We start from the raw sequence: 24,561 nt of genomic DNA, 5'->3' as shown, positions 1-24,561 counted from the left end.
CGCTCCAAATGTTTTGGCCTTGTAGGTGTGTGTGGGCTAGGGATGCACCGATAACACTTTTTTTCAGACCGAGTAAAAGTTCTTACATTTGGGTACTCGCCGATACCGAGTACCGATACCAGTACTTCTCTGTGCCAAAAGACCCTCGTTAACAGCCAGCTGGAGGGTGTGAGCGTCACACGGCAGGCTGGGGAGTCCCACATACGAGGCGGTGCGCCGCCACCGGCTCTAGGTCGGTTTGGAAAGGCTCGGGGGCGAAGGTGGCTCGCGGCCGCAGCTTTACAGCGCTCACCGCCCGGACCTTGCCGCACAGTGGACAAAGAGCTCGCTGCGCCCTCTCTCCCCTCTGGGAAGGGACCGGGCCCCCTGCTGTGCAACTGTCGACCGGGGCAGACTGTCCTCAGTGCGTCTGAGAAACGTCTTGAAACACGGACCAAGGAGTCTAGCGCACACGCGAGTCAGAGGGTGCAAGCTAAACCCTGTGGCGCAATGAAAGTGAGGGCTGGTGCACGCCGGCTGAGGTGGGATCCCGACCCAGCGGGGTTGGGCGCACCACCGGCCCGTCTCGCCCGCATCGTCGGGGAGGTGGAGCGTGAGGACCCGAAAGATGCTGACGAGAAGTTAACGTCACGCTGCCGTAAAGTGGTATCGGTGCTGCTGTTTTGCGAGTACGAGTACATGAGCACAGTTTCGGACCCGATACCCGATACTGGTATCGGTATCGATGCATCCCTAGTATGGGCGTCTGTGTGTTTGTGTGTTTGTGTGTTTGTGTGTTTGTCTCTCTGAGAGCTTTGTCCAAGGAGAAACATGTTCAGATTTGTAATGAACAATACCGACACTCTGCTACAAGCAGCCCCATCCATCCAGCAGTGTGGTTTTTGAGTTGTTGAGCATTAGGCATTATTGATCTAATCATTGTTCCGTAACCAGCTCAGAGTAGTCCAATAAAAGTCATTTTAGCAGTCCTGCAGTGATTCCCATTACTGCCACTAAAAGGGTCAGCCGACACGTACCATCCACAACGCAACCCATCTCCTCTCTGCAACCATCCCTCCAACCCCTCGCTTAGACTCAGGAGAAGAAAATGAAAGCTCTTTAGTGAAAAAAGAGTAAGAGATGTGTGTTGTGCAGCATGGGCAGGAGGAAAGTAAAGAAAGATATTGGAGGAGTAGGGGCTGACGGGAGGGAAAGTTAAAGTCAAGTCAGAGTCCGAGAATAAAAGGAAAAGAAAGATAGCCAGACGCTGAACTGTGCTTTGGGCATGTGTTGGCTCTGTCTGTCTGCTCCAATCAGCCTCGGTTTGGTGGAAAGCCAGCCCACGGAGACCTTTAGCATGTGTGCTAACATTTCTACAGGGGGATTGGCACACGTTATTAGAATCAGCAAGTGTGTGTGTGAGCTTGATGTGAAAAAACAAGTCTGTATTTACCATTGGAAAATCAGTTCTTTACATATTTCATGTTTCTTAAATGAGCAACATGTGCTTGAGGCTGATTATTTAAATAAGACAGCGGTTCTTATTTTGAGTTAGGGCTGCCTCTCGGTTTAGTTAGTTCAATCTGGATTTCTGCACTAACTCTCTTTCTTTTCAACAGAACAATTCATTCTTCGGGCTCTTGTTCCCTGCAGTCATTTTCCACCGTGTTGCTTTATCACACTTCATGTACTCTACATCTGGACTCACCTCCATACACGCTCTAACTTCCTGTTCCTTGTTCCACATCCACACAGATTGGTTCATTCTTCATGATCAACCTGTGCCTGGTGGTCATCGCCACCCAGTTCTCGGAGACCAAACAGCGGGAACACCAGCTGATGCAGGAGCAGAGGGCGCAGTGCCTGTCCTCGTCCACCCTGGCCAGCATGGCCGAGCCGGGAGACTGCTACGAGGAGATCTTCCAACTGGTCTGCCACGTCCTCCGCAAGGCTAAGAGGAGGTCGGCGGCGCTCTACTACACGCTGAGGGGCAAACCCCCGCCAGCTGGTGGAGGCAGGGGTAACAGGCGTGGCGGAGGGAATGTCAACGGAGAGCGGCATCATTCCAAGCACCCAAAAAGTGAGTAAGAGGGCCTCAGCTAATGGCATGTGAATGTGTCTTATGTAACATTTGACATTTCAGACAGCGTGTAATTGAAACCCAGTCGCCGGAAAAAATGCTGGCATTGTATGTTTCTGCAAACCCCGGAACATGTTGAATGTCGACTCTTCTGAAACAAAAAAAACGTTTCAGAAATATGTTTCATATCAGCCTCGAATCACGCTGCAACAAGAGAACTTGGTTAAGGTTAGAAAAAAGATCATGGTTTGTCCTTAAATAATAACGTATCAATGTCCTACGTCCTAGCATACGTAACAGCGTAACGTAACAGCGTAACAGTGTGACGTAACAGTGTGACGTAACAGCGTAACAGTGTGACGTAACAGCGTGACGTAACAGCATGACGTAACAGCATGACGTAACAGCGTGACGTAACAGCGTAACAGCATAACAGTGTGATGTAACAGCGTAAGATAACAGCGTAACGTAACAGCGTAACGTAACAGCGTAACGTAACAGCGTAACGTCACAGCGTAACGTCACAATGTAACTACTGTAAATAAATAACATCCGCCCTTAGCTGACTTTCTTACGTAGCGTTATGTAACAAGCGTGAACTCAATGTTTACTTTGTGGCCACCCTATTTTGTCTTTCTTGCTATTTATATTCATTATTATACCACGTAACTCTCATTATGACACGGCTCTGTTGAATACTCAATTCTGATTGGTTAATTATGGCATTCTATGGTCTGTTATTTCTTTACAGCAAACTGCTGCTATGAATAAAAACGGCGTTGCTATGGAGGCAGTTCTGATCTCTGAATACAGCGAGAGGACAAACGGAAGCAATACAATCATTTTTAAATCAATAAAATATTATTTAATTCAATATTTTGTGTCATATTATGGTTATCTTTAGCAAGTAGCCGTGTGAGAAGCAGGATAATGTATCAACTTATCCGTAGTTTGGAGAAACGTACAACGCCAAAGATGTGTCCTGTTCCCTGGGCTGGTAATGTGTAACAGTAAGAGTTGAATATGTTTTAGCTACTTTATAAAAACATAGTGACGTCCTGACTTCATCGTCTAGTTCATGTATAAAAATGCTCACACAATGCTGGATGGTACTGTAAGATAAATGAAATACGATACTTACTAGGTATGACTACAAATGTGGCTGCATCTTTTGGAGTTGCTTTGAGGGGTGATGTTCTGTTTACTGTTGTCAAGGTCAAGCTTCTACTCCTCTGTTCAAAATACATCGTTGAAACCTTTCTGTCTATTCCCATCTCTCTAGCCTCCCACTGTCCTCACCAAGCAAACAAACAGGACCACGGCTCTCCGCCGCTGGCCAACTCCATCAGCTTGTCCGTCCCCCAGAACCCCGAGGACTGCCCTATGTGTGCGTTATCACTGGAGGAGGGGGTCAGGGCCGCGGGGGACTCCAACGCCAACGGGGAGGAAGACGAGGAGGATGCGGTGAAAGAGACGGGCAAGGAAGAGAACCATCTGGAGGAGAAGGGAGACGGAGAGAGGAAGAGGAAGAGGACGTGCTTTGGACATTGTATAGACATTTGGAATGACATGAGGAGGAAACTTTGGGGTATTGTGGAGAGCAAGTACTTCAGCAGGGGCATCATGATCGCTATCCTCATCAACACCATCAGCATGGGCATCGAGCATCACAACCAGGTAAGATGATATCACATAAACTCTGTCTATGCAGGGACAATATGCTATTTTAAAACTGAAGCGAGGCCTTTATTTATTTAATCTACTGTATTTGTGAACTGATTTCAAACATCTGGAATTTGCCAAAAAAGATGGTGAATGTTTTGGATGTTGGTAAATACAGTGCTCGTTGTAGGAATATGCCTTTACTCCTTTAGACTGACATGCTATAGTGTCAATAGAGTGCGTAATCATTTCTCACTCCCACAAATCGCAGCAGCCTCGGCAGATAAACCGCTATCACTGCTGATGAAGTGTTGCTGCTGGAAATATCATAATAGCCGACGACATTCAGAAGGATGAGCGTGGGAGCAGAGCATCGCCGCCGTGCCGTTTCCTGACAGAGGTGTAAACATTTAGCCTCGCGGTAGACGAAACCGAGCTGGCTTTTAACATTGGCCAGGCTCCTCAGAGACAGACAAGGCAGGTGTCTGAGAGCGGGAGAAGCCTGCCAAGACTACACATGCACGCATGCATATGAGCGCGCACGCGTATAATACATTTGTGTCCAGTGTGTTGCATGCACACCAACCAATATCTTTTTTGTTATTTGTGTGCAACAGAAAACGTGCAGGTACACACACTAGCTGTTACATAAAAGAGCTTCCTCTCTCTCTCAACTCATGCCATCCTACTCCCTCCCTTGCTAATTTTACTTCCCTTTATTTTCTCCGTAAATCCCTCCGTGCACCTTTTCCTTTGCACGTTCCTTCTTCTCCCCACCCCCCACTCGCTCCTTTGTTCCTTCCTTCCGTCCTTCCCGCCTAACCCCAAGTGCCTCTACTGTCTGACTCTCTTTTACCTCCCTCAGTTTCACCCTGCGTCTCCCCTCTTCTCTCTTCCTTCTCTCTCTCTCTCTCTCATCCACCCACTCACTCTTTGACAGCGTACAGAGTAGTTGCTTTCTCTCATCTCTGAAGACTCTAAAAATAAAACGCTGGTTCGGGGAGGAAGAGGAGGAGACGAGCGAGATGGGAAAGAGCGAGGCAGACGCCGGTTACACAGCAGTTTTTCAGCTCAATTCCCTGTGTGATTCTGTGTGTGAGCGAGCAAGCGAGTGCGTTTCAAAGTAGGCATGTATGCAGATTTGCATGCACACACTCGCAGACGCTTTGTCTGTCTGTCTGTCTGTCTGTCTGTCTGTCTGTCTGTCTGTCTGTCTCTGGAGTCGTTCTCCCTCCACAGTTTTCCACAGGCTGACACAGAAGCAGTGACACAAGTGTGTGTTTTTGCTCTGCAGCAGAAAGTCTCACTGCTTGTGTTCTAAAACAGGAACTCTGGAGCTGATGTGCTTCTCTCCCATCTAACCACAGGGCTGCCTCACTCGCACCACACCCTGCTTAGAGGAAATGTTCATGTCAAGTGTGTGGCTTCAAATACAAAATATTCTGTAGAGATATGGCTTGCAATTTTTTGTTGTTTTTTTTACTCATTTAAAGCTGCAGTGAGTAGAAATGGAGCGAATATGATTTAAAAAAGTTATCTGGTAACACTTCATTTTACAGGTCTGTAAATTTCATGGTAATTAGGTGATAATAAGCAAGTAACCTTTTTTAAATTTCTTTGGAATTACTGCCAAATTACCTCAATATTTACCTCAAAATGTATCAAAAATTACTTTATTATAAACATAATTTAATAATTATATGCTAAAATAGCATCTAATGGTTAAAGTAGGGCCCTGAGGCTTGAGGAGCGGCTGTGCGCTGCACAAACTTATAGAAGACACTTCTGATCAGACCCAAATCTCCCCATTGTGTGACTTATTGTCTACAGTAATGTAACCTGGTAGCTGATGTCATGATTCAGGGAGCTTTTTAAAGAAATTTCAAATAAGTAATTTGCTAATTATCATCTATTTATCAGCAGACATGGAAATAAAGCATATCAATTAACTTTTATTCTTTTCCTGGAAATGTATTAAATAAATTACCAACTATTTGGGAAATATAATTATTAAATAATGATTATAATAAAGTCATTTTCGATCAATTTTGTGGTAAATATTGGGGTCATTTGGCAGTAATTCCATAGAAATTTCAAATAGGTTACTTGCTAATTATCACCTAATTACCATGAAATTTGCGGACCTGTAAAATGAAGTGTTACCAGTTATTTTAATGAAACAGTCTCTATATCCTGACAGTAGTGCATGAGACAGGTAATCTGAAAAAAATCATGTTCCTCTGTGTCCTCCGGTGCTCCTAACGGCATCTGCAAGATTTCACAGACCGGACGAAGACAACCAATCAGAGCTGATCTGAAGTCTGCCGTCTCTGAGCAGCTGTCAATCACTCGCAAACTCCGATCACACGGTCAAACTAGGCAGCGCTGATCAAATCTGAATCAATATTCTGTTACTGTAATGCCTATTTCTCTCCTTAAATATTTCCAGAAACATCTTGTAGCGTACTGTTTAGCTGTAAAATGAGAAGGTTTGTTACAGAGATCTGTTGAGGAAATACCAAGCACCGCCCACCACCCGGAGCACAGCCAATAAGAACGCTCTCTCTCTGAAATGACCTGTGATTGGTCAAAGTCTCCCGTCACAGACTAGATGTTTCAAAGCCTGAAAACAGAGCCATGAGGAGGAGCAGAAGTCTAGTTTTCTCTCAGAACTCTTGAATTACAATATGCTGAAAGGTTATTATGGGATTGTTTTGCCCAGTGACGCCAAAAATGTTCTGCCTCCTGAAGCTTTAAGTCATCAAATGAAAGTTTAAAGACGAGCTGCCTATTTGCATTCATGTTACGTGTGTTCGTCTCGACATCTCTGAGTGGAAGAGACATCGGCACATTGGAATTCAAGGCGTTGGAAGTTGTAGCTCATTCATTCATATTCAAGCAACATTCACACGCTGAGCGAGAGCACATTTCTTAAGAAGAGAAACAGGGAGAGTATTATATTTGCATGGTGAGGATAAATTCTGCAATATTATTCAGATGGAGATGGAAAATCAGGGAAAAGGTGGAAATGAACACGGGAGCAGCTACAAGGACACGCGGCGGTTAGGGAATGAAAGGTCAAGAAGAAGAGAAGCAGAAAGGGGGCGAGAGAGCAAGGAGAGGGAGGGATGATGGTGTTTGGTCTGATTTAAACTGTGGTGTCAACGGCTGTGATGGTTCTGTCAATAGCAATACATCTCATATCTTGTGTTTGTACTTAGGACTAGTGAGTGAGCTCTGGACATGGGTCAAGGTTAAAGCTGAGGGATGAGACTCCATTTCTCCCCCACATTCCCCGTCCTCTACTACAACACATCTCTTTTCACACGTGTTTCATGTGTGTGCGTTACAGTACCGAGCTCAAACGAGTCCCGTTTATCATTCTTACCCTTTCTCCCCCTCTAATGTAGTATTTTCCTCTCCTCTCCTCCATCATGTCATCATCATCTACTCCTAAACAATCCCTCCGCTGGCTCCTCGTTTTCCCTCTCCTTCCTCCTACCGTTCTCCCTCCTCTCTGATCGTCAGGAGGATATTGATTGGGTAGAGATGGGTCTGCCTGATAATGAGAACGAGAAAGAAAAAAGGGGATGGAGAACTTAGAGGGGGGGGGGGTGGAGATAGATTGGGAGAGAAAGCGGATTAGAGGAAAGGGTGTGTGGGGGGGATGGGAGGGCTGAGAGTGTGTTTTTCTCTGACATGCTTTGCTAACTTTGGCAGGCCGAGCTGGCTATTTCTCCATCGGCTTTGAAACTGAAATTCACAGGGGGTATCAGAGAAAGCATCTGATCCATATCGTGCATGACACACACTCACTCACTCACACACAAATGGAAATAAACCCCGCATTGACTGGAGTGTGTGTGTGAGTGTGTGTGTGTGAGTGTGTTTGTTTCATACATGTCACCAATTCCAGATAACACGCTCCTCTATTCAGCCACACAATGTGCTACACAGACGATACACGCTCTCCATTCTCTTTCTCGCTTTGCTGTTTTTTATTTCTGAGTTTTTCTTTACAATTTCCCATAAACAGCTGTGCTAAAAAAAAAAATGTTTACCTGTGATCCAGTCTCTTCCTCTCTGTCTGTCTGTCGTCTCTCTGAGATGAGGTGTACAAGCATTAATTTTATTTGCCAGGTAGGAGAGAATCTCTCTTTTCAAGTGACTGACAGTTTGAGTGACAGTCTTTTCAACACAGGCGGAGAAATGGGGATGCGTACACGATTGTTTTCTCTCAGTGGCTCCATCGTCTTTTGTTGCGGCAGTGCTGGTGGTGATTGCAAAGCAGTGGTTTAATATCAACGGTGTTTTTGTTATCTCTATGTCTGTACCTGTCTCTCCTATTCTGTCTACACCTGCTGGTTTTTGTTTCCCCCCCCACTCACCCATCTGCCTCCGCCCATGCAGCCCGAGGAGCTGACCAACGTCCTGGAGATCTGCAACATCGTCTTCACCAGCATGTTCACCCTGGAGATGATCCTGAAGCTGACTGCTTTCGGCTTCTTTGAGTACCTGAGGAACCCCTATAACATCTTCGACGGCATCATCGTCATCATCAGGTCTGCAAACTCTGAAATGATCTGCTGATTGTTCCGTTAGGTTGTGCCTAGAGTGTGCCGCAATTTAATGAATATAATATAATTAGGGTTGTCAAAGTTATCGCGATAATAACACGTTAACGACAATTCATTTTAATTTCTTTAACGCATTAACACATCTTGCAATTTTGAGGTTATAGCGGGCTCACATTGGTACCGGAGGAGGATAAATAACGCTCCAAACGAGGAAAAACTGTCATGGCCATTTTCAAAGGGGTCCCTTGACCTCTGACCTCCAGATATGTGAATGAAAATGGGTTCTCTGGGTACCCACGAGTCTCCCCTTTACAGACATGCCCACTTTATGATAATCACATGCAGTTGGGGGCAAGTCATAGTCAAGTCAGCACACTGACACACTGACAGCTGTTGTTGCCTGTTGGGCTGCAGTTTGCCATGTTATGATTGGAGCATATTGTTTTATGCTAAATGCAGTACCTGTGAGGGTTTCTGGACAATATCTGTCATTGTTTTGTGTTGTTAATTGATTTACAATAATAAATATATACATACATTTGCATAAAGCAGCATATTTGCCCACTCCTATGTTGATAAGAGTATTAAATAGTTGACAAATCTCACTTTAAGGTACATTTTGAACAGATACAAAATGTGCGATTAATCGCGATTAAGTAGCCCTAGAATATATATATCTATACTGTATGTATAGATATATATATATATATATAATGGAAGGTGATGTCTTAGGTGCTCATTTTGTCGTGGCCTGACCAACGTATGACCCCACTCCTTTGGTTTTCTGCACTAGCTTTAGGCGGTGTTCGCTGGTTCACTGCTGCATCAGGAGAAACACAGACTGTATCTCTTACAGCTCCATACTGATTCATTTATTAGTGGAGTAAGGTCAGCAGCTTCTGGAGCTCCTCTCTAGTGTTTTTAAACTAGAGAGAAAAAATACTATATATATATATATATATATATATATATATATATTGCATAGTGTAAAGATATGCTTGTGTGTATAAGTGAGAGTGAAAGAGGAATAGAGAGAGTATGCAGGATCATTTGCATTCCTCTATTCAATGGTGCATTTATCCTGCAGGCTGGTTGAGTACTTCACATTCTCCCCTCTTGACTCTCCTCTCACTGAAATCCTCATGAATCTCCCCATATGAAGGCGTGAAGGATACAAATGTAGATATTATAATATATAAACAGATCTGATTCCATAACCAACAAAGTTTCTCTCGTTGTCCCCGACCCCAGCTCTTCAGGTATGACCCTGAAGACCAATTGATTGACAGCCCTAAATATAATATTTACAGAGAATACAAATCACTCCACGGGAAATGGATGTCGTCCAAATGTAATGATTTTCCAACTACTTTACATCTAATTGAGTTTCAAGACGTACTTTCATCTCCAGGAATCAGACAAACCGACCGCTCCAATTAGATGTTCCTCAAGGAGCTTTGCATTAAATACATCCCTTCTTTTATGTGACAAATGTTTAATATAGGAGCTGTCTAGCAGCGTGGGGATCATGCAGCAGTAGTCCTTATCACACCAGTATGGATTATGTGTAGTAGTGTATTTTTATTTAGTATAAAGGACTGACTTATCCTCTTATCTTCTCTTATCTGGTTTCTCCCATTTCTATTGATTTTTATTTATTTTTTTAAATCTTCCTCTCCCTACATTCCCTGATTATAACATATCAATCAATACTTCTTTCTCTACCCATTTCTACCATATTGTTTCTTCCAACCTTGTCTCCATCTCTCTCTCTGTGTTAAACACACACCCCCGTGCAGCGTGTGTGAGATCATCGGCCAGGCTGACGGCGGCCTGTCAGTGCTGAGGACCTTCAGGCTGCTGAGGGTCATTAAGCTGGTGAGGTTCATGCCGGCGCTGAGACGGCAGCTGGTGGTGCTGATGAAGACGATGGACAACGTGGCCACTTTCTGCATGTTGCTTATGCTCTTCATCTTCATCTTCAGGTAACAGTGGCATTCATTTATGTGAACAGAGACTGAGACAGTGTGTATATACCGTTTCTGTGCCTGATGAGTTTAACAGCCTGAGACAGGTTGTTTTGTTGCAACTCCAAACCGTTCAATAAAATAAATAAATAGAATCAGTGGTAGAATATCAGCAGATTAGATCTCGTATCTGAGCGCGGTGCAGACGGTCGTAGCCACAGGCCACAGTTTGTGCAAAATAATAGGATTAACTTCCAATTATTGGAGTTCTACCCTATTTTTTGCCCAAACCGTGTCTCAGCTGCGTCGAGGCTTTTCTCTCTGACCTGCCTCCTTCTCCAGGATTACTGCGGCCATGAAAGTTATGAAGGCCTTAACTTGTTTGTCTGTCTGTCAGCTGTCTGTATTTCACTTCAGTAGACTTTTTGGATTTCCACTAAATTAGACAGACAGGCCTCGGGCCAAAGAACAATGATAACAGCAAACTGTAGCTATTAATCCTACAGACACTGAGCTCAAATTCTAACGGCATGTTTTAATGCATTGGTTTCATTTGTCTTCCAAATCTTTTTTTTGTTGTTTTTTTTGCAGACATAGCAAAGGTCATCATATCAAATAGAGAACATAACTGAGTGTTCGTGACATGAAATACCCCCCCAACCCCTGCCTACCCCATGTTGGTCTTGGCAAACGACAGAAAAGAAAAGAAAAAGAAATAATAAAATAAAATAATTTAAAAAAGTAAATAAATAGAAAAAATTAAATAAAATAATTTTAAAAAGTAAATAAATAGAAAAGATAAAATAAAATAATTTAAAAAAGTAAATAAATAGAAAAAATTAAATAAAATAATTTTAAAAAATAAATAAATAGAGAAGATAAAATAAAATAATTTAAAAAAGTAAATAAATAGAAAAAATAAAATAATAAAAGAGATACAAATATATATTAAATTAAATAATAGATTCTGCTTAAAAAAGAAAAGAAAAAATAATAATAATAAAATAAAATAAAATAATTTAAAAAAGTAAATAAATAGAAAAAAATAAAATAATAAAAGAGAGAAAAAGTATACTAATTAAATAATATATTCTGCTTAAAAAAAGAAAAGAAAAAATAATAGTAATAAAATAATAAAAGAGAGAAAACATTTTATTAAATTAAATAAATTAAAATGAGCGTAACGTTTAGTAAGAGTAAAATAGTCAAATCTATAGTATTGGTTGGATTTAAGGTAAGTGAGCTGGAGAGAGACATATCAGTGTTAGTAATAGGCCATAATTAAAGTTTATTTAATTTAATTATGGCCTATTGGTTTGATTTATAATATTGACATGAATATCTTTAGTTTTGAGTGTAAAGATTGTAACTGGTGCTCCTTCACATGAATTCAGTAAAGACTCATCATACCAGTGATTCCACTAGTTGAGTTATAAGTAACGGAGCCGGAGCGTTGTCCTAATGTTTCAACATTATTCTCTACAATTAAAGACGCTATAGATTTGCATTTGCATTGTACATAAATTAATATTGGGATGCAGATGCTGAAAACTGCAATTACAAAAACATAATAATAATCGCTCAGCCTAATCTCTCCTCTTGTTAACCTCCCCCAGCACGTACACACACCTCACTCTGTTTCCCTCCAATTCCACCTCCGTGGGCGATAACCGAAAATGAAGATAGCATTAACAGAATTATTGTTATTTGAATAATTTATCATAATTGTTGCAAGTGCGCTCGTTTTTGCATGATAGATATGAGTTCCACAGCAGCGTAATGCTATTACCCCAATCCTGCTGGCATCTTTATGTGTGTGTTTATGACTTTGAGTGTGTGTGTATATACTGTATATATATGCCTGCCAACCAGCTTCTGCAGCAGTAAGGCAGATGGCATCAGAGCTTTTAGCCAGCTAATGCTAGAATGAGCAAGCAGCATTTGGCCTATACATCTAGCCGTTGTGGCTTTTAGTGCGCAGTTAATGTAAAGTACCACTCGACTAAGATTTAAACTTTTAAAACCTCTCATAAACTCCCAAAGGAAGCAGCGATGAATGAGTCGCCTGGCTCTAACAGTCTTTGTGAGGACAGCAAACAGATGGGAGGGAGGGAAATAGAGCTTTGAATGAACATAAATTGAAGACTGTAATGGTTATATAATGGTTTATGAGTGGAAGCCTAACCCATAATTCTTCAAATTGTCTGCAGGTGTCGTAAACACAGACATGTCATACCTAAATGCATCATACTCGTATTCTATGACAGCATGTGTGGCTGAATTACTGGAGTAATCCCTTCTTGTGTTGCAGCATCCTGGGGATGCATATCTTTGGTTGTAAGTTCAGTCTGAAGACGGACGCAGGAGACACGGTGCCTGACAGGAAGAACTTTGACTCCCTGCTCTGGGCCATCGTCACTGTCTTTCAGGTACAAATAGATTAAACCTTAGACTGTATATAAAGATGGACGACGCGTCTCCACTTCCTCCCGCTGTACAGAAGTGAAGCCAACATATCCCGGTATACCGGAGCTGCCATCTTGAGATTTTGACGTGGAGCTTACATGTCGTCCATCTTTATATACAGTCTATGTTGTCGAATGATTTTCCACATGACTTTTTTTTAAAGATTTCGACATTATTCTTTTTTTAATGATTTTCGACATGACTTTTTTTTTTCGACATTATTTTTTTTTTATGATTTTCAACATTACTTTTTTTTTTTTTTTTTTCGACATTACTTTTTTTTATGATTTTCTCAACATTACTTTTTTTATGATTTTCGACATGACTTTTTTTTTTAATGATTTTCGACATGACTTTTTTTTTTAAGATTTTCGACATGACTTTTTTTTAATGATTTTCGACATTATTTTTTTTTTAAGATTTTTGACCTGACTTTTTTTTTTTAAGATTTTCGACATGACTTTTTTTTTTAATGATTTTCGACATGACTTTTTTTTTTTTTTTTTTTTTGACTTTTTTTTTAATGATTTTCGACATGACTTTTTTTTTAATGATTTTCGACATGACTTTTTTTTTTTTTTTTACTTTTTTTTTAATGATTTTCGACATTACTTTTTTTATGATTTTCGACACGACTGTTTTTTTTTTTTTTTTTTGACATTATTTTTTTTAATGATTTTCGACATTACTTTTTTTATGATTTTTGACATGACTTTTTTTTTTTTTTTTTCGACATGACTTTTTTTTTTAAAATTTTTCGACATTATTTTTTTTTTAAATTTTCGACATTATTTTTTTTTAAGATTTTTGACGTGACTTTTTTTTTTTTAAGATTTTCGACATGACTTTTTTTTTTTAATGATTTTCGACATTTTTTTTTTTTTTTTTTTTTTTAATTTTTTTTTAATGATTTTCGACATGACTTTTTTTTAATGATTTTCGACATGACTTTTTTTTTTTTTTTTTTTTTTACTTTTTTTTTAATGATTTTCGACATTACTTTTTTTATGATTTTCGACATGACTTTTTTTTTTTTTTTTTGACATTATTTTTTTTAATGATTTTCAACATTACTTTTTTTATGATTTTTGACATGACTTTTTAATTTAAGATTTTCGACATGACTTTTTTTTTAAATTTTCGACATAATTTTTTTTTTAAGATTTTCGACATTCATTTTTTTTAAAATTTTCAACATTATTTTTTTTAAAGATTTTCGATATGACTTTTTTTTTTTAAGATTTTCGACATGACTTTTTTTTATGATTTTCGACATACATGCTCACACTTTCAAAACTTTAGCCTCACAACTTCATGAAGTTATATGTGCTTATTTTTCCTCCGTGTGTGTATATTTTCTGTAGATCCTGACTCAGGAGGACTGGAACATGGTGCTGTACAACGGCATGGCGTCCACCTCGCCCTGCGCTGCTCTCTACTTCGTAGCTCTTATGACGTTTGGAAACTACGTGCTCTTCAATCTGCTGGTTGCCATCTTGGTCGAGGGTTTCCAAGCTGAAGTAAGACATCGTGGTTTAGGGCGTTTAGGGACGGAATGCACTGTGCAAAAGACAAATAAATAAAAAACAAATGTCATATGGGGATAGGCCAGCCAATCATGTCCTGTAGTGAGTTTGTTTGTTGTGCTGGAAGTGAGGATGTGATGCAGGATGTGACACAATCAGTCGTATGTTGAGTTATTCGACATGTTGCTCAATTTAAAGAAATACACCTTGGATATTAAAGGGATAGTTTGAATGTGTTCAAGTGGGGTTGTATGAGGTACTTATCCATAGTCAGTGTATTACCTACAGTAGATGACGGTCGTCATCCAGTTTGGAGAAGCAGACAGGAGTTATCACAGGGAAGCAAAGCAATGTACTGCTGTGGACAGGGCCGGCAGCTAAACGTATTTTAGACACCTAAAAGAAAGCCTCACCTAAAAAAATCAATATCAGTGTAAGTGTACGCTATATTTAGAATATTTGCACCGCTTTACCTCGCCGTGAAACAGCTACTGAGTCTGACAGTGACGTAAAGCGGTGAAAATACTCTAAATATAGAGTACAATTAAAGTGATATTGTTATTTTTTTAGGTGGACCTTTCATTTAGGTGTCTAAAATCTGTTTTGCTGCCGTCCACAGCAGTACTTAGCTTTGCTTCCATGCAGTAACTCCTGTCTGCTTCGCCAAGCTGGGGCCCGACTATCATCTACTGTAGGTAATACACTGACTATGGAGAAGTACCTCAAACAACCCCACTTCAAAACACCAGAACTATCCATTTAATGGCCAAACAAGTATATATTTATCCTTCTTTCGAAAAAGAGCAATAAATAAATGAGTAAAAAGATGGGTTGAATATTGAACCTCAGTTTTTTAGAGCTAGATTTGACAAGTGAAATGAGTTTGGTAATAAGGAGAGGACGAATGATTGGCAGTTCCTATTTAAATTAGCTTGTGATTGATCATTATTTCTACACTTCCTCCGGCTCTCTGCTTCATCTTCTCTCATGTCTCCTCTTCCTTGCTGTGCCTCCTCCTCCTCCTCCGTTTCTCCCTGTGTCTCTCTTCCTCTCTCACCCCTTCATTTTCTCCCCCTCTATCTCCCACACAGGGCGATGCGAACCGCTCTTACTCGGACGACGACAGGTCTTCCTGTAATTTCGAGGAGAACGATAAGCAGAAAGACTCTCTGCAGCTCTCAGGTATTAAAATGCCTCCAGGAGCTTTACGGCATTTATTGTTTAATAAGGATTGATTTTTCTTCTCAACTCTGAATTTATATGACCTATTACAATAATTTACATTTTTCCACCTCTCAAACGAAAATGTCAACTTTAAGCTAACCACGCCTCGGTGAAATAGTGTTACCAGACATCATTTAACATTAAATACAATTTCACTTCACTTCTTTTGTGATTTTCAAACAAACAGTTTGACTTTTTTAGACTGAATTATAACAGAATATAACAAAACTGTCCTTTGCCTGCGTCAGTCTGACTGGTATAGATGCTACCACTGCTCAAAAGAATTACGGGAACACTTAATCATCACATCACATTCATCTGCTTGTGTCCGTGTCACTGGCGCCCTGTTATCTTCACAGATGAGAGCAGGTTCACACTGAACACACGTGACAGGCGTGAAAGAGTCTGGAGACGCCGTGGTGAACGTTATGCTGCCTGTAACATCATCCGGCATGAGAACGGGGGGCGCCAATGGCGAACCTGCCAATTCTGGCGTTCTCTGGCGAATGCCAGTGGAGCTGCACGGTGCTGGGCTGTGAGCACGGGTCCCACTAGAGGACGTCGGGCCCTCATGCCACCCTCATGGAGACTGTTTCTGACAGTTTTGGTCAGAAACATGCACCCCAGTAGCCTGCTGGAGGTCATTCTGTAGGGCTCTAGCAGTGCTCCTCCTGTTCCTCCTCACACAAAGGAGCAGATAGCGGTCCTGCTGCTGGGTCGAGGCCCCGTCCAGCCCTCCACGTGTAACGGCCGGTCTCCTGGTATCTCCTCTGTACTCTTGAGACTGTGCTGGGAGACACAGCAAACCTTCTTGCGACCGCACGTATGGATGTGCCATCCTGGGGGAGCTGGACTACCTGTGCAACCTGATTGGGTTGCAGGTACCCGCCTCATGCTACAAGTAGTGACACGGACACTACCAGAACACAAAACTAGAGAAGAATCAGTCAGGAAAGATGAGGAGAGAGCAACTGTCTGTGGCCACCACATGCAGAACCATTCCCTTTTTGGGGGTTGTCTTGCTGTTGCCTCGCATCGCACCTGTTGTCACTGTCATTTGCACCAAAGCAGGGTTCACAATCACTTGTGCTTTCTAAATAGACAGATTGATATCCCTGAAGTTTAACTGACTTGGTGTTATACTGTGATGATTAAGTGTTCCCTAGATAGATAGATAGATAGATAGATAGATAGGGTTGTAGTGTAACCAATCCTCCAGCCTTTCAGCACTCCAGTAAGCTATCAGCTGTTCCGTTGTGCCTCGGGCGTTGAAAGCATCGCCTGTCCACAACAAACATTGCTAACCATCTTCGTCCTGTCTGAAATGTACCTGCTTTAAATAATGCATGTCTTGATGCCACGTCTCCATCCAGCCCTCGTCTCCCTGTGGGCACAACAAAAGTGAACTCGCCAACAAACGGGCCAAAGCGTCGTGCAGTACAGAGCAGCATTTAGCGTCACATTAGGGAGGCCTCTGATGATGTCTGATCACTTTCTTTCTGAGCCCTTTTAAATGTCAGCTTACCTGAATAAAGCACCTTTATGAATGTTAATGGTTCCCAGAGACCTATTCCAACCGAAAGATCTGTTTGAGAACGGACAAACGGCTGGCAGATATTCCTCTCTTTCATCGTTACGAGCTCCTCTCTGGCTCCTCCGAGGTGATTTAGTGTAAATTAAACCTTCCTCTGCCTCTCTGAGCTGGCCATAACATTGTTTTAGGGCAGTTATGTTGTAAAGTGATGGAGAGTGCCGAGAGAAGGTGCAACCGAAGGGCTTGTTCTTTCTTTCTTTGATTGTTTCCTCCGCTCATCCATCTTATCTCTCTCTCTCTTCCTCCCTCTCGTTCTTTTTCTTCCATTCTCATCTTCTTTCCTACAGACCCAAAGATCTGCACACTAACTCCTAATGGACACCTGGACTTGTCCCCGCTGCCCCACGGCCTGTATCCAGGAGAGAGGTTGACCTTTGCTCTGGGCTCCAGGAAGAACAGCGTCATTTCTCTGGGGAGGGCCAACTTGGAGCAGAGGGCCATGGTGAGTGGAAAAGACTGTTTAAAAAATGTCTTTCACAAGGACAATCATTTGCTGCAACAATATTATTATGTTAAGTGATGCGGACAACCAGGGGGGGACAAAACAAGGCACTCCATCTTCAGGTGAAATGATATTATAAGTTTATTCTTATAATATCATTTCATTTTAATATCTTCAGATGAAATGATATTACAAGTTTATTCATCAAGCATATAGGGAATCTAACTGACCGACACGTATCGACTCTAGGTCTTCATCAAGGGCGGTCCCGACCAACTTTACTATCTTTCAGAGGTGAAGAGTGAAGCTGCAGATATCAAATGAAATCATTGGTAAACATAATAAACGTCATAGTGAACGTCATGCTTGTCAGGAAGGAGGATACATAATATTTCTGCATACTTGGGTCCCTAAACAGTCTTGAATTACATAAATTGGGTATCACTGTAAAGCTGAGACTCTTGTGGATCCAATGAGCCCAACTGTATTCATGTGTGATGATGTTAGTCCCCATAGGAGACATTTCATTATAGTGAGACCATTTTTTGACTGTATAAAATGACCTGTGGTGACCTCTAGGATAATCACAGCCTCATGAAACTTTACAGCCACAAACTAGAGACCTAGAGCATTCAGAGGATGGATGGATCAAACTAGAGACCTAGAGCATTCAGAGGATGGATGGATCAGACTAGAGACCTAGAGCATTCAGAGGATGGATGGATCAAACTAGAGACCTAGAGCATTCAGAGGATGGATGGCTTTCCTAGCTAGATTGAGACAGTGAGGGGGTTTCTGAGCAGTTTTACACTACAGAAGTGCTAGCGATCCAATCGCCGAAAAATGCAATTCTTGCAGAAATCTCTAAAATGTCAAAGAACAACTTGACACACAGTGCTGAGCTGCATCTCAAATTAATCTTCAGGTTCCCAGCTTTCAGATGATGTACACCACTTCTATGTGACATCTACTGTTGATCTGCTATCTCCCCCTAAAGGCCCCCTGGACCCTCCTAAAGAAGAGAAAACGGGTCTATTGTGGGTCTCAGAGGGTTAAGCAAGACTTCCTGGATTCTGTTGTTTGTACTTTCCCCTGCCTCACCAAAGAGCACCTTTATCCATCATGTTATGTTATGTGTCATTATAAGATGTGTGTTCATTGGATCGGTTTCATTTTGTTAAGTAATCCAGACTGCCAGAGCCGATCGTAGTGTGGCTCAGATCGTAGTGTGGCTCAGAGTTTCATGGAATAGACCTCTCTGTCTCTCTCTCTTTCTCAGTTTCCAGGTCGAGGTTACCACAACTGGGGCCGCCCGCTTCCCCCCCACGCTCAGGCCTTGTGGGCCCGTCGCTCCAGCTGGAACAGCCTGGGAGGATGCCGGCCCTGCTCCTCCTCGTCTCCCTCCGCCAGCCCGGCCTTCACCCCCACCTCTGCGAGGCCCTTCTACGGCCACGGCCTGGGGGGTCTCGGGGGAGTGGTCGGAGGAAGCCTTCGTATCCGGGGTCCCCGTGCCTCTTCATCCCCGCACCGCCACCTCCACCTCCACCACATCCATCCGGACGAGGAGGAGTCTCTCCTCTCTCCTCCTCCCGCCGTCGCTCCACGCTCTCTTCACCTTCCCCATCCCATGCTCTCGGGTCCCTTTGTACCCAGGAGGGACCGCAGAGCTCTGTCATTAGAGCTGCCCCACCCGCTGCAGGTCCCGGGACCCCCGCACCTTCCTCCGCTGCTGCCGCACCACCCGCTGCCCCCCGTGACGCTCCACGCTCACAGGAAGAAGAGCTTCTCTGGTGGGATGGTGATCAGTGGTGGTGGCGGTGGTGGCGGTGGCGGCGGTGGTGGGCTCGACAGTCTGGGTGGCTTAGGAGGGGTACATCAAGACTGTAATGGCAAGACTCCTCTGTCTCAGCTTCTCCAGCCTCCTCCTAGACACCACACTGAGCCGGCTGGAGGGCCCAACCCCCAGAGCCAGCTGATGGCCGACGTCTTCCCCCAGGTTAACACACGCAGCAAGGACCGCGAGGACCTGGACGATGACATTGAATATGTAAGTCAGCGTTAAGACGGAGGGAATGAAACGGTAATAGCATTAAGAAAAGCCTGGTGAGTAACTGCAGGAAGCTCATGCAACCATATGACTTCCCCCTGATACGACAGACTCAGATAAACATCCCTGAGACGGCATGTAAAAAGAACAAAGAACCCTAACCCAGGCTTGTGATTCTCAATAACCCAACCATTAGCTTTTGTGTTAAAGTACAAGATTTTACACATGCGCTAATCTCCCGCTCTCTTGTGTAGGATTTTCAAGTAGTTTGTATAAAAGCCTGCACTCCCTATCACCTGGGCCTCGCGGGACTCCCATTGTTTTCATTGTAAACAAGTCTGTGTATGAGAGAAACAAGGTTAATTAGAAAGGACTATTTAGACAGCGGGGGAGAGAGCTATACAGATGGTAATGTTGGAGGATGCTCCGAGCTGTTGCTATAGAAGTGTTTCACTTTCCTAAATAATTTAAATAGGGGAGTCTAGAACAGACGGTCTGTGTGTCTGTTTGAGTTTACCGCCTGATTATTACATATATATATATATATATATATATATATATGCATGGTTTATATGGGCTCTGCTTGTGTGTGTGTGCGTGCCATGATGTGTGTTGATATGTGTGTTGCAGAGCTTGTGCTTCCGCATCCAGAAGACGTTAGAAGCGCACAAACCAGAGTGGTGTGAGAGCAGAGAGGACTGGTCCGTCTTCCTATTCTCCCCACGGAACAAGTGAGTCCCATTTACCCCCCCGCTCCGGGTAGTGGCTAGAAGGGAGACCGCAAACTGGGGAAACTCTCACGAGAGTGTTGAGGTTAGGCATTGACCTCCAATGGTTATGGTTAGGATCGGTCGTCGGTTGTCGGGCAGCGAGGCACGCAAGAGTTTTTGCAGATTTCAGATCAGATTTTGTGGTTTGCGTTCTCCCTTCTAGACACGACCCTTGCTCCACTTTCCTTTTTAAAGAGGACCTATAATGCTTTTGTGCTTTTTCCCTTTGCTTTAGTGTGTTATGTAGTTTTTTTGTGCAGGTAAAAGGGCTGCAAAGTTACAAAGCCCAAAGTACACATCAAAGGGAGTTCCTCTCCCCCACAGAAACACTGCTCCTGAACCGCCTGAAACGCCTCGCTTGAAGTCCCGCCTTTTCTTCTGTCACCAAGTAACACACTTTGCATAACGGCTAGTTTGGCACGCCTTCAAACAAAGCTAGTAAGAGCAGAGCTGGAGCGGAGTCCAAAGAGTTTGGTTTGGTTGACCAATCACAACAGTGGACCAGCTGACCAATCAGAGCAGACCCTCCAGCCAGTGTTACTTCCTGTTTTTTGGTTAACGTTCTTTCTCAAACAGAGAATGGGGGTGTGGATAATAGTTGTAGATGTAATTCATCACCATAGCAACCAGATTGCATAGTTTTTCAACACAATTTAGATGAATTTACTGTTTACTCTCTCTCACTCGCTCTCTTCTTCACCGCCTCCTACTGGCGAGGTGGCCGTCTGGCTGCTGCTGCGCCGAGGAGACGCACCATCGCACGCCAGCCACAGAGCACCGGAGGACGGATAGACGTGTTGCCGTTGTTCGCCGTTTGAAATGCAGTTTCAGGAAGTTCTGGAGGTTCTAACACCGACCGTTCTCTCCTCAGCTCCAGCTGGTTTTCATTTGGGCTGAAAGTTGTGATTCCCTGTTGTTCGGACTTGTCAGAGGCCCGCAAACCTCCGGTACCGGCTGCTTTCAGTTAATTTATCTCCAGCAGGAGAAGACGGTGAAGAAGAGAGCGAGGGAGAGAGACAGTCAGTGTGTTGGGTTAATTCTGACGTTGGGATATTGTGTAATTCACTGTGTTGATTTCACCCATTGTGAAAATAAACACCTGCAGCTTCTACTATAGTCATACGTTATATTCACATTTTAGCAACAACTTTCTTTTTTTAACTTTGAGCATAAAATTAAGTTATTTATAATTAAAAAAAATGTGGAACAGTGTAGCTAATCACACATCAGAGTCAGGAAATGACTCAAATAAATATGAAATATCATAGAAACGCCAAAATACACTGGAGGTGGGAGCTTTAAAGCATGTCAACATGTTCTAGTAGAAACACAAAATACAAGTATGCACCTGGAAATAAGCACAATAGGTCCCCTTTAATCAATTCTGTTGCATTTAGTGATTGCCTGCATCAAAAATGTGGGTTTGTTTTGTAGCCAAAGACATCCAACAGCCTCTCATACAAACATTATCGGCTGGCCACAGGACGCGTCTCATCAGAACAATACCAGGGATGGGTGGGCAGATTCCGTCCCCTCCACCTCATCAATAGGAAGGACGGGTTGCCAAGCTTCCACAGAGAAGGACTACATCAGAGTATCGATCGCCACCTCGCAAATAACAACGGGACATTTTCTCCCCTCCTGTTAGAAAGCAAGGAACAGAACCTCGGGGGGTACATTTAATACCACAGGCAATTTATTACATTCTGCATTAATGCATCTGTAGTGATGTTGTGCAGTTTAATAAAAGGCATTTTAACGTCCCCATGCTTGTTCCAAAATAACAATCCCTCGCTCTCCCATTCGCTTCTTTTTCTTTTCATCCGTTCCAATAAACACTGCTGCAAAGATATTTAATTGCTTTTTGGCAGCACACGGCGTCACATGCAAAGGTTTGAAATGCATATTCAGTATTTATACGTCCCATCTCTTTCTCTCTTTCTCTTTCTCTGCCTCTGTTTCTCTTCTTATCGCTCCATTCTGTTCCCCCAGCAGAGCACCGTACCCGGGAGTCTGGTGCTTCTGAGACTGTTGTTAATGTAATTTGATTTGAATTAGGAGCGATGTAAACCGGGGCTGAATGAGGCCATTTACTCACTAAGATGTAAGGGTGCTCCCGTGCACTGTCAGGGGACTTGGCTCCCTTTCTGATGGGATGGAGGAGGTCTAGAAATTGTGTTTGGGTCGAGTGCGGCCAGACCTTTAATATGTATTCCCCCTATTTTGGCCTCTTTTTATTGTCTTATATGCCTTTCTTCATCTTCTCCTCTCCTCTCCTCTTCCTCCAGGTTCAGACAGATATGCCAGTCCATCATAGCCCATAAGCTGTTTGACTACGTGGTGCTGGCCTTCATCTTCTCCAACTGCATTACAGTAGCTCTGGAGAGGCCCAAGATCCTCCAGGGCAGCTTGGTAAATCCATCTGAAATGTGTCTGTCTCTGTGCATGTGTGCCTCGCCTGTCTGCAGCCTTTCTTTGTGGTATATATTCTTGTATTCTCTGAAGACAAATTTCAATTTTATGATCTAAAAGGTGCAGTAAGTACGATTTTACTACCCCTGATTGCCCCGTCTCTTCTTCTCTGACTGTCAACCTCTCTCTCTCTCCCTCCTCATGTTTGTCTCACCAGGAGAGAGTCTTTCTCACCATCTCCAACTACATCTTTACTGCCATCTTTGTGAGCGAGATGGCACTCAAGGTAACATTTTACAACCTGTCTCTATTCCTACCAATGAGCCCTGAGTGTAGGCGCTGCACTGAGGCATCTTTTTTGTGTCTGTCTTCCCGTTTGTCTCTTTCTCTCTCTCACTGAAATGACTTTGCATCAGTGCTCCCAACAGCCCAACCCCCTCCCTAGCCCTTCTTTCTCAGCAATTCCCATGTTCCTTTGGAGAATAGAGCAATTAAGCAATGTCATTAATTAGCGGCTAGTCTTCTCTTTTGGATGCGGTCCATCTCCAGCACTCCCCCGCGCTCTCCCTCCTTCATCCTGTCGCTGCCGCCGATGTTGACTGCTTCTTTAAGTTTGTGTTTCCACTTCCTCAGGGTCCTTCTGTTCTCATCAGTCTGTTTGTTCCGACTCCCAATCTTTCCCCCCCACCCCCCTTCCTTTCGTTTCTTTTATTTCCTCCCCTTTGCCACTGCCTCTGTCTGGATTCTCTGCGAAAGACTTTGGCACAAGTGGGCCATCAATTATGCACTCCCACAATCAATTATTAACCAATCACATGCAGCCCGTCAGAGCTCCGCAGGCTTGTCAGCCCCCTGGCCGAGCCGAACATCCCCTCCCTCTGAGTCTCTGTCTGTCTGAGCGTTGCGCGTATCTCCGTAATGTGTGTTGGTGTGTGATTGTTTGTGTAGCATTAATCTCTCTGTAGGACTCCACCGCTGAGTGCGGAGCTGTGTACAAGATGCCGACGCATAAAAAGCCCAGCAGGGTTGAGGAATCGGTCAGCATGTTGCACAACTTTTTAGAGGGTTATTTTATGAGGCAGCTTCAGACACAGTGAAGCAAAATGAATGTGTCTGTTTCTCAACAAAGAGTATTAGATTATATGGACGTTTTGTGCATTCAGTTTACAGTAAGATGTTTGCCAGGCGCTGATCTTTCAACCATCTTGATGTGTTTGCACGCCAACCCCCACCGCCCCTCTGAAGCTTTACCAGACACTCCACAAACAGCTTCAAATGTCACTTGCGTTTTTTGATGCTCCCACTGCTGCTTTGCAAAACACCAAATCCAGCTGTGTGCACGTGTATTACAATGCCTGCATAACATCCATGTAGGGCTGACCTCGAACAAAGAAATTCATGGTGGACTTGAGGCTGGCCCGCACTCAAAGATCAAATCTTAACAGATGTTGAAAATGTGAGAGAGCCCACACAACGACATGTTATGATACATTTAAGTTTTGTTCCTATAGTGTGTGGAGAGCAAAATTTAACCAAAACTGCACACCACACACACTAACATCTCTCGTGATCAAACGTGACTTTAGTGTGAACAAACATGACGGACGATGAGCAGAAAGAATTACTGATGTTAGTTTTTACTTTGTACTGAAAATTCACGAAGGATGGATGGATGAAGTCATGGAGACACGTTAAATAAACACTAATCAACAAGTCTGTCCTCCATTTCTGTGCTCCATCCTACTACTACTTTATGCTTCACGTTTTGCATTAGCTCATGCATTAGCTCATGCATTAGCCGCGGCCGCCATGACG

At 43.1% G+C, this 24,561-nt stretch overlaps 1 protein-coding gene across 10 annotated transcripts in view; it reads left to right on the top strand.

The window, feature by feature from the left end:
• Nucleotides 1-24,561, top strand: part of cacna1ia (calcium voltage-gated channel subunit alpha1 Ia) — a 218,964-nt gene that overhangs the window by 152,887 nt on the left and 41,516 nt on the right. For all 10 annotated transcript variants that reach the window (XM_037791666.1, XM_037791665.1, XM_037791662.1 and 7 more), the window contains 12 exons: nt 1,735-2,059; nt 3,342-3,736; nt 8,132-8,283; nt 10,098-10,283; nt 12,577-12,694; nt 14,096-14,251; nt 15,349-15,439; nt 17,363-17,517; nt 18,797-19,564; nt 20,195-20,295; nt 22,623-22,746; nt 22,964-23,032. In XM_037791666.1, coding sequence (XP_037647594.1) covers nt 1,735-2,059; nt 3,342-3,736; nt 8,132-8,283; nt 10,098-10,283; nt 12,577-12,694; nt 14,096-14,251; nt 15,349-15,439; nt 17,363-17,517; nt 18,797-19,564; nt 20,195-20,295; nt 22,623-22,746; nt 22,964-23,032 — 2,640 coding nt within the window. The remainder of the gene's footprint in view (nt 1-1,734; nt 2,060-3,341; nt 3,737-8,131; nt 8,284-10,097; nt 10,284-12,576; nt 12,695-14,095; nt 14,252-15,348; nt 15,440-17,362; nt 17,518-18,796; nt 19,565-20,194; nt 20,296-22,622; nt 22,747-22,963; nt 23,033-24,561) is intronic.

The sequence above is a fragment of the Sebastes umbrosus genome, chromosome 14 (assembly GCF_015220745.1).
Source record: "Sebastes umbrosus isolate fSebUmb1 chromosome 14, fSebUmb1.pri, whole genome shotgun sequence".
NCBI lineage: Eukaryota > Metazoa > Chordata > Actinopteri > Perciformes > Sebastidae > Sebastes > Sebastes umbrosus.
This window is presented reverse-complemented; position numbering and strand designations above follow the sequence as displayed.